Source organism: Myodes glareolus, chromosome 17 (genome assembly GCF_982192425.1).
Source record: "Myodes glareolus chromosome 17, mMyoGla1.1, whole genome shotgun sequence".
Taxonomy (NCBI): domain Eukaryota; kingdom Metazoa; phylum Chordata; class Mammalia; order Rodentia; family Cricetidae; genus Myodes; species Myodes glareolus.
Genome location: NC_142042.1, coordinates 47643431 through 47661300, shown reverse-complemented (window position 1 = coordinate 47661300; position 17870 = coordinate 47643431). Strand labels below are relative to the sequence as shown.

At 42.3% G+C, this 17870-nt stretch overlaps 1 protein-coding gene across 2 annotated transcripts in view; it reads left to right on the top strand.

The window, feature by feature from the left end:
* The first annotated feature begins 209 nt into the window (after positions 1–209).
* Positions 210–17870, top strand: part of LOC125406427 (mitochondrial adenyl nucleotide antiporter SLC25A24-like) — a 56237-nt gene continuing 38576 nt past the window's right edge. For both annotated transcript variants that reach the window (XM_048443412.3, XM_085677809.2), the window contains exons 1-2: positions 210–423; positions 7795–7921. In XM_048443412.3, the coding sequence (XP_048299369.3) occupies positions 241–423; positions 7795–7921 (310 nt within the window). In that variant the 5' untranslated portion in view covers positions 210–240. The remainder of the gene's footprint in view (positions 424–7794; positions 7922–17870) is intronic.

Sequence of the window (17870 nt, the reverse complement as noted above, 5' to 3'; positions counted from 1 at the left end):
GGTGAGGGAGGTGCGTGCACGCGGAGCCCAGGTTCCCACCCGGCAGCGCCCAGGTTCTCAAGGTTCCGGCACGGGGGTGGGGTGGGTGGAGAACCGTGGGCTCGGGTCTCAGGCGGTTGCAGCTGGCGCGGCCCAGGCGCCGACCCGCGACCCTGTGCGCCGCCCTGACGTCGCGCGGAGGCGACAGGTGGAGCGGTGGCCCTGGCGGTCGTGGCGGTCGTGGCGGCCGCGGCGAGGGTCATGCTGTGCTGGCTGCGGGACTTCGTGCTGCCCCCTGCGGCCTGCCAGAGTAGCTATAGCCAGTTGGTCTATGAGATCCTCTTCGAAGACCTGGACCGCAATGGGGATGGTGTGGTGGACATCATGGAGCTCAGAGAAGGGCTGAGGAACTGGAATTCCGCCTTTGATTCCGACTCAGAAAAGGTGAGCCACGGAGGGAGAGCATGTGGCACAAGACATTGTTGCACTGAGCGCACCCAATCTGCCGCCCTGTCCCTGTCAGAATTTTCCAGAGCTTTCCTGAACTTGTGGAGCAGGAGTGGAATCCCCTTTTGTTGGATTCTTCATGCAGAATAATAACACAGCCACAGTGAAACATGTCAACATTCTCAAAATAGTCGTTATCTGTAGTGACAAAACCGCCCTGGCATTTGAAGGAGATTCTGGGGTTCTGGACATTTCCTATCCAGAAGGGTCAGAACTGTGCTAGCTTTTGTCCAAAGTAAGCCTGTTGTTTTCAAGAGGCTTTCAGCCTACGGGAGCTTGTCTTAGGAATTGTGCACAGATGAGTATCCCAGAACTGGTGTCTTTCGACTTAACAGTCTCCAAACCCAAGGCGAGCCAACAGACTTACATTTTATTAGTATTTATCATAAAACTAGGATTTTTATGAAAACTAGGCTCACCATCCCAGGGCCCATTTCTAGTCTCCTGGTCTACAGGTGCTCCAAGTTAAACAGACTAGTCAAAAGATTTGTGGTGCCACATGTGAGAGAGTAATCTTTCTGGGTCTGGGTTAACAAAGTAATTTTCTAAAAGACAGTTCCATCCATTTACCTGCAAAGTTCATGAGTTCGTTTTTCTTTATGACTGAACAAAATCCAATTGTATATATGTACCACATTTTCATTATCCATCCATCCGTTGCTGGACATCTAGGCTGTTTTCATTTCCTAACCCTTTTGAACAGAGAAGCAATGAACATGGCCTGACAATCGTTTCTGTGGTGGGTTATAAAGTCCTTTGAGTAGATACCTGTCGAGTAATATAACTGGCTCATAGGGTAGATCTATTTATAGCCTTCTGAGAATCCTCCCCTGACACTGATTTCCATCCTGGTGGCTTTAGGTTCCAGTCTCACCAGTAACAAATGAGGGTTCCCCTTTCCACTCAATGTCACCAACAATTGTTACTTTGCTTTCTTGATGATAGCCACGTTGGTTGGGGTGCGATGAACTCTCAATGTCATTTTGATTTCTATTAATTTGATAGTTAAAGATGTTTAACACTAATGATTTCTTAGCAATATGCATTTCTTCTTTTGAGAACTCTGGTTCAGTTCATTGCTCTATTTTTAAATGGACTTGTTTGGTTTCTTGAGTTCTTTGTATATTTTAGACACTAATCTTCTATCAGATGTATAGCTGGCAAAGATTTTTTTTCCTATTCTATAGCCTGCCCCTTTAGCTGCTTAACAGTTTGCAGTGTGGAAGCCTTTGAACTTCACAAAGACCCATTTGTCAATCACTGACCCTATGTCCTTCTCGAGGGGTTCTACTCAGAAAGTCTTTACTCTAGCCTTAGGTGTACTCCCTAATCTGTCCTCTAGAAGTTTCAGTTTCATGTCTAACATTGAGATCTTTGATTCATTTGAAATGGCTTTTTGTGCAGGGGGGAGAGATAAGGATCAAATTAAATTCTTCGTGTATGTGTCTATGGGAAGAGCCGCGTTTATAAGACCTTGTTCTGGCCCTGCCCAGGCCGGGAGGCCCAGATGGGGAGCCCTGGACTGGGGCCCCCCTGGATGATGGTGGGGCCTGGACAGGCAGTGAGGAAGGGAGCGAGGAGGGTACTGGAGGCAGTGAGGGTGTTGAAGGTGATGGGAGCCCTAATGCAGAGGGTGTGTGGAACCCCGGCATTGAGTAGAGTTTTCAAGAGGTCCTGCCGGCCATATACCCTCTGTGTGGCTGATGCAGGATCATTTTGTCAGATGAGGGCAAGATGTATTGCCGGAATGAACTCATTGCCCGGTACATCAAGCTGAGGACAGGGAAGACGAGAACTCACAAGCAGACTCAGAGCCCAGAAGAGAACAGAATGGAGACCCTAGACTAGTACTATGTGGTTTTCTGCTTGCTGCTAGGCCTGTTGACTGCAATAGACTTCTTTCTCTTGGGCTGGTTCCACTTCCTGTTAGCAGATCTCCTCGGCAAGTACCCCACGATTCTGGCACCTCTAACATCTTGGATTCTCCAAGACAATCCAGGCTTCAACTTTACAGCGTCATAGAATGGAGAATCTTGGATTCTCCAAGACAATTCCAGGCTTCTTTACTAGGTTTCCATTCAGGGACATTGCTGACACATGCCTGACCTCAGTGGCTCTCCTTAGGGACAAATTCCATAACCCCTTTCTTCTATCCTTAACTCTTAGAACCACATGGCCAGAGCTGCCAAATTCTGCTACTTACTGGAACTGAATCATGCCCCCTTGTTCAGTTACCTCTTCACCAGCTTTCTGTCTTTCACTGCCTAAGCTTGGTTGTCCTGAAACTTGTGCTATAGACCAGACTGGCATCAAACTCGGAGATCTGCCAGCCTCTGCCTTTCCAGTGCTGGGATTAAAGGTGTGCACCACCACACCAGCTCTAAACTTGTCTTTAGTTCCTTTTCAAAAGTTGGAAACTTAACTGGCTCTTACCCCGAGGTCACTACTCCTTATATTCCATTTCTTAATCCGTTTATCTCCTTGAACACAGGATTTAGCTCTCTTCTACTTCCTGGAGCCCCTTTTCTTCTCAAATTGTATATTTTCTATTTTTTCTTTGTTCAGCTTGCTCCCTTTCATTATGAGTGAACAGTAATAACAACAAGATAGAGTCCATACTAGACTGTTTTGAGATTTCCTTTGCCAACACAACTAATCCAAAACTTTTCAATTTAGCCTCAGGCAGATTCTTCAGGCAAGGGCAAAAAACAGCCATCCTCTTCATCAAAATATCACAAGAACAGTCTCTAGGCTACATGCTGAAGTTCTTCTCCTTTGAAACTTCTTGAGCCAGGCCTCTGTAGTTCAAATCACTCTCAGCATCACTGTCTTCCATGTTCCTACTAGGATGGCTCATTAAGCCCTCACTTAAAGCATTTAGCTGCTTTTCTGAATCAAACTTCCAAAGTCTGCATTCCTTCAGACAAAAGCATGGCTAGGTTTATCACAGCAATAGCCCACGTCTGGTACCAACTTCTGTCTTAGTTAGGATTTTATTGTTGTGAAGAGACACCATGAGCATGGCAACTCTTCTAAAGGAAACCCTCTAACTGGGGCAGACTGACAGTCAGTTATCATCATGGAGGGATGCATGGTGCTGGAGAAGGAGCTGCCAGTTTTACATCTGGACTGGCAGGCAGCGGGAAGTGACTGAAACATACTTCTCCAACAAGGCCACACCTTCTCCAACAAGGCCACACCTTCTCCAACAAGGCCACAAACAAGGCCACACCTCCTAATTGTTCCACTCCCTTTGGACCTATGTAGGTCATTTTTAATCAAACTACTACAGATTGTATTTCTTAGAAATATAACATTGAGTACTGCCTCTTTGTCAAATTGGAGCTATAGGTTTGGGCTTTTGGCTTAGTATTTGTCTGATCCGTCAGGTCAGGGAAATTGAGCTACTGTGCTTTTCCAAAATGCATGTGTATTGGACTCTCCTTGTCTGGTGTCACTGGCAGGCATTTTGGATGAGTGGAGCTACTCCTGGACTTTCTGGATGGAACAGTTCCAGTCTCCATGATTATTTGTAATCAAGGGAGTTGAGCATTCCTTTTCTGGGTCATTATTGATGGAGTGTGCCCTGTAGCTGTGTGTCTAAACTAGACTCTATGTAGAATCCGGTGAAGTTTTATGCTGTGTTTCTGAGGGCAGCCAGCTCAGTTTTAAAAGTGGTCATGAAGTTGACTGATGTTTCTGATTGTCTATTAAACCTGGCAGGAACGGAGAGATAACATCAAGATTTATGTGCTAGTCCCTATACTCTTGGACCCAACTTCCCTTTTTTGGGTTTCTGTCTTACTGCAAGTGGTCAACCATATTGCTACTTCTGGTGGCCTATGTGCATTTAGAGTTGGATGGGCCTTCCAGCAACTATGTTAGAATGCTAGGAAGCTAGTTGCCTACCTCTGGATGTCTTTTGTCTTATAGGAGCTTATCATGAAGAGACTCTATCTGGCCTTATTCTGACTTCAGTGAATTGGGAGCAGCATCACGTTTGAAGTGAGGCTGTTGTTCTTGGTCTTATCCTTCACGTCTGCCAATTATGTAGCTGTATTAGGCTTGCTTCTAAATCTTAGGGGTTTTAAAAGATGTTCTGGTATGTATGGTCAATAGTTATGTTTTCTGGTGTGTGTGCATGTGGTGGAGAGGAGCCTAAAACTTTACTCTGTGATATTGTTAATATCACTCTCAATGATTTATTGTGAAAGTAAAACTGTATTTCTGCCATACGTAGAAAGCTAGTAGATTATAAATAACCATAAAATGGACATTATAAAAGTTATATTTTAAAATTTTGTTTAAATACCATATTACCCTGTGAAGTTGAGACTTGTACTCTGATTTGTGTGTTTTAAGAAATTGGTAAGTTTTGAGACATGTTTGGGTAATACAGACATTTCTCATGATATAGTCAAGAAGGAATGGTACTTGAATGTCAGTGTTCTGTTCGGGTCAAGTAGGAGAAGGGTTATCCAAGATAAATTTTAGGCTATCTGCAGTAGGGAGGTCCGGCTTCAGAAGGACTGAAACTTGCAGCTTTGCAAAAGCCTCCTTTTATTATTACACAATTTTTTCCTCTAGCAAGTCAGCTTCCGCATACCAAAACCTCTTATCTGGAGTTGTTTGAAGGATTTGTGTAAGCAATTTTCAGCCACAGACCTCCTGGTTTGCCAGGTACTCTCAAGACTAAGTTTTGCAAAGGCTCTGAAATCCTTCAGGAAGAACTCAAAGAAGAATCACTGACTTTAAACAAAAGGTAGTCCAAGGCCTAGGTGCTGTGTCTCTAAAATTCAAGCCAGATGCAATGGCTCTGTGGAATCTCTCTCTACAATTGGAGCAAAGACTAATTTTCTCAAGCTGTGATTTAATACTGTTTTCATGTGTGGTGGTTTGAAAGAAAATGGCCCCCAAAGGGTGGCACTATTAGTATTAGGCACAACAAGTATGGCCTTGTTGGAGGGAGTGTGTCTCCATGGGGGTGGGCTTTGAGGTCTCCTATGCTAAAGCTACATCCAGTGTAGACTCAGTCTTCTTCTTGTTGCCTTTGAGTCAGGATGTAGAAGTCTCAGCTCCTTCTTCAGCACCATGCCTGACTGCATGCCGCCATGTTGCACAGTGGTGATAATGGACTGAACCTCTGTAAATGTTAGTCACCCCAATTAAGTGTTTTTCCTTTATAAGAGTTGCTGTGGCCATGGTGTCTCTTCATAGCAATAGAAATCCTAAGATACCATGTGAGCACCATATATGTTCTGCTTAATGGAAACTACCAATGAATTAATCAACAAATTAATGAAGCATTAATTTGAGATATTTTTTTGTAGCATTTCTCCCCTCTTTATCTTTTCTTCCATTCATTTTGTTTTTAGCAAATTGTGTAGTGTAGGTGTTTTCCTGTGTTGGCAGCTGCTCTCAAATAACCACTCAGAGTCTTAATTACAAATGCTTGGCCAATGGTTCAGGCTTGACACTAGCTAACTCTTACATTTTCAGTTAACCCATATTTTTATCTACACTTTGTGACGTGGCTTAGTACCTTTTCTCAGTACAGCATGCCTTTCTTACTTCTCTCTGTCTCTGTTGGTGACTCCTGACTCCATCCTTCTTTCTCCCATCATTCTGTTCGGCTCTTTCACCTAACCTTGTTCTGTTCATTTATTGGCCAGTCAGCTCCTTTATTAAACTAATCCCTGTGACATATTTACAGTATACAGAAGATTATTCTACAGCAGGATATAGATGAAATGAACTTATAGCCATAATTTGCTTAGAACTAAATGATCAATATATTTTGAATGTTATTATCACCATTAGTATTACTAAATTTTTATAACTGACATCTATTTTATCTCCATGTAAATATTTCACATACTATAGAAATGTTTACTCCTATTTATCTGTTTAACAAGTGTTTTTCCTTGTGGATCTCAACGCAAGCAGTCTTCCTTTCTGAAGGCTCTCTGGAGATGCTCAGCACTCTTACTTCATTTACTGTCTCACATCTTACTGCACCTTGAATTTCTCACATTATTTCTCCTGGCATACTACCACCTGTGGTCATGTGAGTCAACTTTACTAGTCTATAATTTGCTTCAGACTAGAGACCGTAACTTTTAGTCTTTTTATTACCAGTGGTGTCTTGTGTGCAGTATGAGTGTGTGGTGTGTGGTGTGCAGTGTGTGCAACATGCAATGTGTGGTGTACAGTGTGCAGTATACAGTGTGCAGTGTCGGTGTGTGCAGTATAAGGTGTGTGTGGTGTTCAGTGTTTGCTTTGCAGTGTGATCTAGTTTTCAGCTCATAGCATTTATTTTCAAATTTAATAAATATTGAGATATGTAATCTATTAAAGGCCAATATTTCATACTTTATGCTAGACATTTGATGATACAAAGATGAACAATATATGGTCAGTGTAGTAAGAGTCTTCTGGGAATATACAGTCTTTGTAACATATTATTAATTGTTTTTGAAAGATTTGTTTATATTTACATGTGTAAGTGTTTTATGTGCATTTATGTTAAGTGTACTATGTTTGTCTCTGGTGCCTGTGGAGTCTAGAGAGGGTGCTAGATCCCTTGGAATTGGAGTTACAGGTGGTTGAAAGTTACCATGTGGGTGCTGGGTACTGAACCCAGGTCCCTGGAAGAGCAGCCAGTGTTCTTAACTGCTGAGCCATCTATCCAGTCCTATAGTGTTAACTTTTTTATTTTAAAAAGCTTAAGGACAAAGCTGGGCAGTGGTGGCACACACCTTTATTCCCAGGACCCTAGAGGCAGAGGCAGGTGAATCTCTGTGAGTTTCAGGCCAGCCTGGTCTATAAGAGCTAGTTCCAGGACAGGTTCCAAAGCTATAGTGAAACCTTGTCTCGAAAAAAAAAAAAGTAAGGACTTAGTGAGACTCGAACATACATGCTTATTTCACAAGGCTAGGTCTTAAACCCTAATCTGAGGAACATCAGAGTTTCATGTTTATCACATTTAGTAGACAGATTTTTTATTGCCTCTGATGGCAAAGGCTCTATACCTTAGTATCCTTAAGCCCTTGAGGTGTGTGTAATTAAAGTAAATACTTACTAATAAATTTCATATTGATTTGAGATGACATGATGGCTCTTGACTTCAGTACTGTATGAATCTAAAAAAAATTGAATAATTGAATGTGTTTAGGTTTACATTAATGACTAAAAACTAGGCAATGGGCACTTATAATGGAAACCATATAGTATGAGTGAAATGAGCTAATGCTAGCATGGCAGAATGGCTTCACATATCATTGTTGCAATGAGTTTCTTCTCTTATAGACAATTCTTCAGGCTGCAGATTCCAATGCTGATGCAGGATTGGATTTTGAAGAATTTGTGCAGTACCTTCAAGACCACGAGAAGAAAATGAAACTGGCATTTAAGAGTCTGGACAGAAATAATGATGGTGTGTGTATGTATTCCCCACAGTTAGCTTGATATGAAGAAGTACTAGTGCTAATGAATAATTTTACTAGCCTTTTCAATTTTTTCCTACTGTCAGATCCAATTTATTATTTAGCAATAATTTTATATTACAGAGAATAATATAATTGATGTCTTTGGGTTTCTATAGCTATGATAAAACACCAGAACCGAAAGCAACGTGAATTTCTTCTTTTTTGTAGGAAATTCTTTTATTATTATTATTATTATTATTATTATTATTACTATTATTATTAAAAAATTTCCACCCCCTCTCTACCTCCCTTTTCCCTCCCCCTCCCCCCTCCTTCTCCTTCCCCAATCCAAAGAGCAGTCAGGGTTCCCAGCCCTGTGGGAAGTCCAAGGTCCTCCCCCCTCCATCCAGGTCCAGGAAGGTGTGCGACCAAACAAACCAGGCTCCCAAAAAGCCAGTACATGCAGTAGGATCAAAACCCAGTGCCATTGTCCTTGACTTCTCAGTCAGCCCTCATTGTCTGTCACATTCAGAGAGTCTGGTTTGATCCCATGCTCTTTCAGTCCCAGTCCAGCTGGCCTTGGTGAGCTCCCATTAGATCAATCCCACCGTTTCAGTGGGTGGGTGCACCCCTCGCGGTCCTGACTTCCTTGCTCATGTTCTTCCTCTTTCTGCTCCTCATTTGAACCTTGGGAGCTAAGTCCAGTGCTCCAGTGTGGGTCTCTGTCTCTATCTCCATCCATCGCCAGATGAAGCTTCTATGGTGATATGCAAGATAATCATCAGTGTGGCTATAGGGTAGGGCCACTTCAGGCTCCCTCTCCTCAGCTGCCCAAGGAACTAGCTGGGGACATCTCCATGGACACCTGGGAACCCCTCTAGAGTCAAGTCTCTTGCCAACCCTAAAATGGCTTCCTTAATTAAGATATCTTCTTCCCTGCTCCCATATCCACCCTTCCTCCATCCCAACCATCCTATTCCCCCAGGGTCTCCCCATCGTCCCCTCTTCACTTTTCTCTCCCCATGTTCCCTTACCCTCACCCACCCCCACCCCCAAGATCCCAATTTTTGTCTGGCAATCTAGTCTACTTCCAATATCCACGAGGATAACTATATGTTTTTCTTTGGGTTCACCTTCTTATTTAGCTTCTCTAGGACCACGAATTATAGGCTCACTGACCTTTATGGCTAGAATCCACTTATGAGTGAGTACATACCATATTCATCTTTTTGGGTCTGGGTTACCTCACTCAGAATAGTGTTTTCTATTTCCATCCATTTGCATACAAAATTCAAGATGTCATTGTTTTTTACCGCTGAGTAAAGCAAAGGACACTGTCATTAAGACAAAAAGGCTACCTACAGACTGGGAGAAGATTTTCACCAACCCCACAACAGACAAAGGTCTGATCTCCAAAATATATAAAGAACTCAAGAAACTAGACTTTAAAATGCTAATTAACCCAATTAAAAAATGGGGCACTGAACTGAACAGAGAATTTTCAACAGAAGTTCAAATGGCCAAAAAACACTTTAAGGTCATGCTCAACCTCCTTAGTGATCAGGGAAATGCAAATCAAAACAACTCTGAGATACCATCTTACACCTGTCAGAATGGTTAAAATCAAAAACACTAATGATTGCCTTTGCTGGAGAGGATGTGGAGTAAAGGGTACACTCATCCATTGCTGGTGGGAATGCAAGCTTGTGCAACCACTTTGGAAATCAGTGTGGCAGTTTCTCAGGAAATTTGGAATCAACCTACCCAGGATCCAGCAATACCACTCTTGGGAATATACCCAAGAGATGCCCAATCATAACTACAAAAGCATTTGTTCAACTATGTTCATGGCAGCATTATTTGTAATAGCCAGGACCTGGAAACAACCTAGATGCCCTTCAATGGAAGAATGGATAAAGAAAGTGTGGAATATATACACATTAGTGTAGGAAATTCTTGAGGTTGCAAATCTCACTGTGTAGCCCTTACTGACCTGAGACTTGCTATGTAGACCAAGCTGGCCTTGAACTCACAGAGATCTCCCTGCCTCTGCTTCCTGAGTGCTGAGATAAAGGGTGTGCACTGCCATGTCCAGGACATTCATATATATAAAACAATTCCTCTTGTTGTGCTGACCCCCAACCAGAAAATTATTATTATTATTATTATTATTATTATTATTTATTTTTTTGGAGACAGGGTTTTTCGGTGTAGCTTTGGAGCCTGTCCTGTAACTTGCTCTATAGACCAGTCTCCAGGCTGACCTCAAACTCACAGAGATCCGCCTGCCTCTGCTGCCTGAGGAATGCTGGGATTAAAGGTGTGTGCTACCACTGCTCAGTATAAGATTATTGTTGCTATCATAACTGTAATTTTGCTGCCGATACGAACTGTAATGTAAATGTCTGTTTTCTGTACGTTTCTTAGGCAGCTGTTGTCAAAGGGTTGTTCAACCACAGAGGTCACGACCCACAGGTTGAAAACACTGCTATAGACCTTCTTTTCAAGTTTAATTTATTTACTCTTTGAGACAGAGTTTCCCTGTGTAGTCCTGGCACTCACTATGTAGATAGAGATCTGCCTGCCTCTGCCTCCTGAATACTGGGATTAAAGGTGTGCTCCACTACACCTGTCACATCTGATATATTTTTCTTTAATAAAATGAGTTTTTCAGAGGTTTATATCCTCTAATTTTAAAGCTTTGTGTATTGGGTAGTCTTTTTTTTTTTTGGCAAGTTTTCTCTGTGTAACAGTCCTAGCTGCCCTAGAACTCATTTTGTAGACCAGGCTGGCCTTGAACTCAAAGAAATCCTCCTGGGCTGGAGAGATGGCTCAGCCATTGGAGGCTAGGCTCACAACCAAAAATATAAGAAATCCTTCTGACTCTGCCTCCCAAGTACAGGAACCAAAGGTGTGTGCCACCACCTCCTGGTTATCTTTTTATTTTTTATTTTTGTAATAAATTGGTATGGGAGTTTGAAAAATGACAGTTGTGAACTGGTCACATGGCTTAGTGGGGGAGAATACTTGCCTGTAAGCTGAGCACTCTTGAGTTGATTTCTGGAAACTAATGTAAAAGTACAAGGACAGAAGCCACTCCTGAAAGTTGTCCTCGGACCTCCACAAGTGTTCTGTGGCACACATGCCCCACATCATGTTCATACACACACACACTGATAGGGGAGTTCAGCCAATCACATTTTGTTCGTGGGGCATGTCGCCCTTAGGCTAAAGTTTACCTATAAACCTGGCTGGCTCTCTCTCTCAATCTCTCTCTCTCTCTCTCTCTCTCTCTCCTGGCTCCTGTGTCCGGACAGATCGTTTGGATTCTGGTGTAAGCTGGTGTAAGTCTTCTGTTTATTAAAGCTGTATATTTTGTATTAAGATAGTCTGAGGTCTTTTCATTACCGATCGCCCTGCGGCATTAACACACACACACACACACACACACACACACACACACACACACACACACACACAAACACCACTCTAAAAAAATGACAGCCTTCATGATTTTGAAGATATATTAGCTTCAGGAAATTTAGGTAATGCAGATAAACTACTGAAAGAAAATGAAATTGCTTACAATCCTGCTCTTAGGTCTTTCCTACTGCTGTGATAAAATGCTTTGACCCAGGGAGGCCACAAAGCCCCCTACCCCTCCCCAAACTAGTGCCATTGCTCCTGTCTACCAGAAATGGATAGTAAGAGTATTGCCGAAGACACTACACTGTTTGGTCATAGAACGTGGAGAAATATGCTGGTCCTGACCTGGGAACATGTCCCCTGCAGGCTGACTTTCATAGTGCTGGATGGTTTGCAGGCACCTAGGGAGAAAAGTCATCTCAACTGTGAACCTTGAAAGCCACACAAATAATTGGCCAGGCGAGATATATCCATTGGTGCAAATTGTTTCATTAGTGTTATATGGTAACTGACTGCTTCTTGTTTGGACTTTAGGCTTGCTGCAAAGGCAAGAGCTCTTGTTTGGACCATAAACCTGCTCAAGAGTGGGAGGCAGGGAGATCATAGAGCCTCAGGGGAACCACTGTGTCTTTTCTACATCAACGCCTGGTCACCCTGCTTTCTAAATACACGTGTTTATATCCAAAGATTATCTCAGCCTTTGTCAGAGAGGCATCTTTTGGCGGTGGGCAGTGGTTATTGCAGACTTGTAACTGGTTAAACTGCCAAGAATAAAGGATGGTTGAATTGCCAAGACAAGAATTTTTGACTGTAAATAAGTCCGCTGTATTACCCCCTCCAAGACTCAAGGAAACATGGAAGAAGAGAAAAGCAGAAATATCAGAAAAGCCAGAGGATGGGGACATGTGTGGAATGACATGGCTGTTATGCTCATGAATTCACAATCACTGTGGTTACCTGCATAAGAGCTGATCATGCTTGGCCTGCCAGCCTTTCCTGGTGAGGCCCACCCCTCCTTAGGGACGTTGAGCAGTTATGGTGGCTAGGGGAAGAGGCATTACTTTTTTCAGCGATGTAATTCTTGATAAGCTGCCCATGCTCCAGTAAATGACCTCCTACTCATGTCTCACAAACAACCCCAATTAAACTCAATGGCTCACACAGAAAGGGACGTGGAAATAGTAGAAAATTTCTTGGGAAGAAAAAAAAGGTTTCATTGGGAGAAGGGGGATTAGAGAGGGTATAGTAGGGTGTGAAAATTGCTAAAATTTATTATGCACATATATGAAACTATCAAAGAAGAAAAAACTGACAAAAACAACAGAAGGGAGAAAAGGTTTATTCTGTTGCACAGTTGAAGGGTACAGTCCATCCTGGTGGGAAGCCTGAGTGGCGGGGCTTGAAGCAGCTGGTCCACAGAGATGAATGAATTCCAGTTTGCTTTCACTAATTTATACACGCATAAACACAGACACACACACAGACACACACACACACACACACACACACACACACACACACACACACAGAGAGAGAGAGAGAGAGAGAGAGAGAGAGAGAGAGAGAGAGAGAGAGAGAGATGTATATATATAGTTTAGGATCCATCTAGGGAATGGTGCCACCCACAGTGGGCAAGGGTTCCCTTCTCAATTGATACAGTCAAGATTATCTCCCAGGTATGCCTAAATTGTGATTCTAGATTCTTTCAAGTTGACAGTTAACACTGCTATTTACAGGTCAATTTTTACAGTTTGATCAGTTTCTTAATTACTAATAGACTTTGTTTCTTTCTCGGTTTCTTTTTTCTTTACGTGAACTCGCAGTTACATATGTATAGTTTGGTGTCCCATGTTCCTTTTAATGTTATATTGTGTTTTCATTTCTTTTGCAAACATAATTTTTAGTGGCTGGGAAATATTCCAGTTGTGTGGCTGTCCTGGAAGGAATGAAGATATTCTAGAGACACCATGCCGCTACTCCCTTTGGCTATCAGATTGTGGAAACAATGAATCTCAGGACACAGGGATTTCCTAAGGAGTGTTCTGCTGGGAGAAGGAAAAGACTGGCTCATTGGTTTCCCCAGAAGGAAGCTGGAAAGAGACGTCACACAGTTTTGACAACGCGTCCTATTGCCATAAAAGAGAAGTGGATCTGGGACTGTGGAAGGGTGACCTTGACCAGGACTACTTCCTTCCTCAGACCTCTGGTGTGATGCTCTGTTTAAACCTGAACCATGTGTAAAGATGGACCTAGTGGGTGGTGGATCACTGGACCTTCTTGTTCTTCCTAATATGGCCATATTTAAGAACCCCCCCTTTTATGGTTTCCACCATTGTATCTTTTTTGTTTTCTTATTTCTAATTTATTTTTACTTTTTATGTGTACGTGTGTGTGTGTGTGTGTGTGTGTGTGTGTGTGTGTGTGTGTGTTTGTGTATGTAAGTGTTGTCTGTTCATGGGTACAGATGCCCGTGGAGGTCAGATGCTTCAGATCCCCTGGAGCTGGAGTTACAGGCAATTGTGAACAGCCTGACATGGGAACCAAATTTGGTTCCTCTGTAAGAGCTATATACACTCTTAATTGTTGAGTCATCTCCAACCTCATTTTGTTTTTGATTGTCTTATTGAGGACAAGTGGCCCAGTGTGACTTACTAGCCTGGCTGTGACCCTCACAACTCTGGTAACAGGATGTGGATCATCCTGTCACTCTCATATTGTTAGTTCTGATCATTTATAAACAATAGTGCAGTATTTTCTATGCAGGTTTTCAGACCTAGTTATATTCTGGTTAACTACAGCTGGTCATTTGTTGGCCTAAGACAGATATATTCTAGTGTTGTGGAATTTTATTCTGTTCTTGACTGCCACCACCATGGCCACTTGAGAAGCTAAAAACTCTCAGATAATTGGTGAAGTTAAAATGCCTTTAGGGAAATATAGTATTTCTATTGTCCCTATTATGACTAATCTTGGTTACCAACTTGAATTAATTTTAATCTGCTAAGAGACATACCTCTGGGCAAGTCTGTGAGGGTACTTTTTGGAAGGATTCACTGTGGGAGTGGAGGATGTGTGTGTGGTGGTATATGGGTTGAGTTGGTGATGGGTAGAAGGCTTAGGGGGAGACAGTCCTAGAGTGGGCAGCACTCTTCAGCAGTGTTCCAAGTGTAAAGAGTCTGAGATAAAGGAAGTTCTATTTTTTTTTTTTGCCTTGTGAATTCATCTACTCTTGTTGTTACTGCTACTACCATCCTTTGCTGACATTGGAACACAACATTTGGTTTTAATGAGAATGACCCCTCTAAAGTGCATATATGTAAAAACCTGGTCCCCAGTTGGTGAAAGTGTTTGGGAAGGATTAAGAGGTGTGACCTAGTGAGAGAAGGTATCTGGTGGTAGGCTTAAGGTTTCGAAAGACTTGATTCATTCCCAGGGTGCCTTCGGCCTCTCACTCGTGGATCAAGATGTGAGCTCTCAGATGTTCCTGCTGCCATGCTTTTGCTCCACCATCATAGACTCAGACAACTGTCTGAAGCCACATGCCTTATTAAACACTCTGTTTTGTAAGTTGCCTCAGTCATGGTATTTTATTGCAGAAATAGGAAAAGTAAGGCAGTCCTTAAAACTGAACTGAAGACCAGTTCAGGCTCCGGGAATCCTCTGGCTCTAAGACGAGACTGATGAGCTAAACACCTATGAAATTTTCAGCCTCTCCACATACAGATAACCATTGTTGGACTACCCAGCCAATCCTGCATAGACCAATGTAACAAATGTTCATTTAATTAGTTTTGTTCCTTTACAGAACCTTGACTAATACATTTGTTAATAAACCTTGGTAGTTGAAAATGCTCCTGAGGTAAAATAAGTTTAACACCAAGAAGAAATTCTCAGGTTGATATATTAGTATCATGCTCTAAGTCTTGGTAAGTCAAGCTGGAATATTACAGATTAGCCCCCAAAGACCTTCAGAGATATCATTCTAGAAGCATTACCATTTGACTTCCACTGGCTTCACTGCTTTGAGCACCTCAGTTGATTTAGTATGTACACTTCCCATTGGGGTACTGCCCACTATCTGGAGTGCAGAGCTCAGGCCCTAGCAACCCCTCAGAGGTGCTGCTTTGATTGCTCTGCCTGCTCTGTGTTGCTGTCTTAGTTCCTGTTACTGCACATGTCGTGATAATCCCTTTTGTGTAGAGTTTGACAGGGCACTTGAAAGTGAGAAAGAGAATACTTGTTATAGACTGAGTTGTGTCGTATAAAAAAGATACGCTGAAGTCTCAGTTTCCAGCACACCAGAAATGGACCTAATTTGAGAGCATGATTTTTGTGTGGAATCAGTTTAGGGTATTAGGATGGGGCCTTATTCTGTTGTTGGATAGTACTCTTGTAAAAGATGACCATGGTGGTGATGCCCAGACTGTCATATAATGACAAACCTGTAATACTACATCTACCTGTCATCAAAGCTCGAGACTAGGAGAGAGGCAGAACAGATTCGACCCTGCAACGATCAGAAGGTTCATAGTGCTGCTTACGTCTTGGCTTTGGAGTTGTAAGCTGGTGCTTTGTTACAGCAGCCTTATAAAAATGGTATACCCTTCCTTCTGTTTTATGTTTATTTGTAAGGTATCTGATACCTGGAGCGTAGAGTCCTGGGGGTACAAAATTTTCAGTTTCTATGTACATGCAGTCACTTTCTCCAGTCTGCAAAGCACTTGCACGGGGGGGGGGGTGCTGGAGAGGGTACTTTCCAGTGATGAGAATCCTGGGATGTTCTAAGTTAAGTTACAGGTCGGAGACTGGAGATAAAGATATAGTAAGGTGGTCATTATAACCCATGGATTCCAGCGAAACCAGTGAAGAAGAAAGCGGCACATTCTTCTCTTGTGTGCTGGAAGATCACACACCAAGGCCACATCACATTCTGTTTAAAACCAATTCACTAGTTAAGAGTAGTAGAAACTTTTCTTTATGCCCAACTTCCTGCCCCAGGTCTCTTGACATTCTGAATTATCCTAACCCTTTATCTGTAGGTTTTATAATTCTTTTCTACAAAATTTCATTATATAACACCCTGACCCTTTGGGTTAGGAAAGTATTTTTTCTCCCACCTGCTGACTAGGTGCTGGTACTTCAGGGGATTTATACCAGGACTGGTTCCTTCACCTTTTGGATACCACTTAATATAGCTCGGTAAATACTTATTTCATAGACCCTTTATGTTCAAGAGTTCCTTCCACACTGTCTTCCAGCATTTTTCCATTGATCCGGGAGCCAGTGCTTTCTCCACAGTCTGATTCCTGGACCTGACTCACTGCATCTGACTTTTCCTCCTCTGGTCTTCAGTTAACCGCAGGCTTGCAAGTGAAGCCAGGTCCTGTGCAGTGCTGTAGGAAGCTTTTCAGGCCCTAGGCCAGTCTGTGGAGGCAGAGATGCCCAAGGGCTGCACCCCTATCAGACTCACTAGCTTGAGGCAGTCAGGTTCTACTGTGAACTGCTCTTTTGAGCTTTCTCACCAAAGAGCCGCAGCATCCCTTCTCTGGTTCAGATGATCAAGCCACAGTGTTGCAAATGTGTAAATAAAGTAAACAGAATTTTACCATCAGTATTCTTTCTTTTGAGGATTGAGGAAACAGAAATGAACTAATTTTTATTATATTCTCCTACATACTATGTTTTTTTTTTTTTCAGGGCACTTTCTGTATCTTTTATTTTATCTCACACAACCATCATGGTACCCATGTTTTCTGATGGAGAACAAAACTCAGTTAAGGATTTTCACTTTACATTGGCCATCCCAGTGAACCGCAGCTTTCAGGATTTTTGTTCCGATGTAGGCCTGTGTCTTAGTGACCTGGTTGTTTAACTTTCTTCAGTTTTGGGGAGGTGAACAAAGGTAGTAAGTACCAGTTCACAGGGCTTGTTGTCTTGATGGGCTGCCTGCTGAACATCTGGAGCATCTGGGGGACAAGCCTAGCTACTCAGTTGGGGAGACTACATGAAGAGAGATGCTCACTGGTATAATATAGTCAGTAAAATGGATAAATTGTAGTTTTAATGAATTACAAACTATAATTGTAAACTCCATAAATTTTTATAAGGTAAATATACAACTTGAAAACAGCTTTCAGATTAAGAAACAGAATATTACTAGCATTGTTTTAGAAGCTCATTTCATGTTCCTTAAGTCACTACCCCTTGCCAAGGCATGAATTATCATGACTTTTTAATACTGTGTGAGTCTGTAATAGATCTTTGTGAAATAAATAATCACACTTTGCTCGTACCACTCCTTTTATGGAGATGTTTTATGTTTTTGCTGGTGTGTTGCTCATCTTCTACAAGCCTTCATTTTTGACTCCCTCTTATTCACCCTTCTGTTGTATTCTGCTTGTAACCTTTCAGCTACCACACATTTAGACAAAGTAATAACTTTACAAAAATTTCACTACTGGAGATTCTAATGTAAAATACTTCAAAAATATTAATGATATGCCTCAATTGAGAAAATGTCCCCCTAAGATC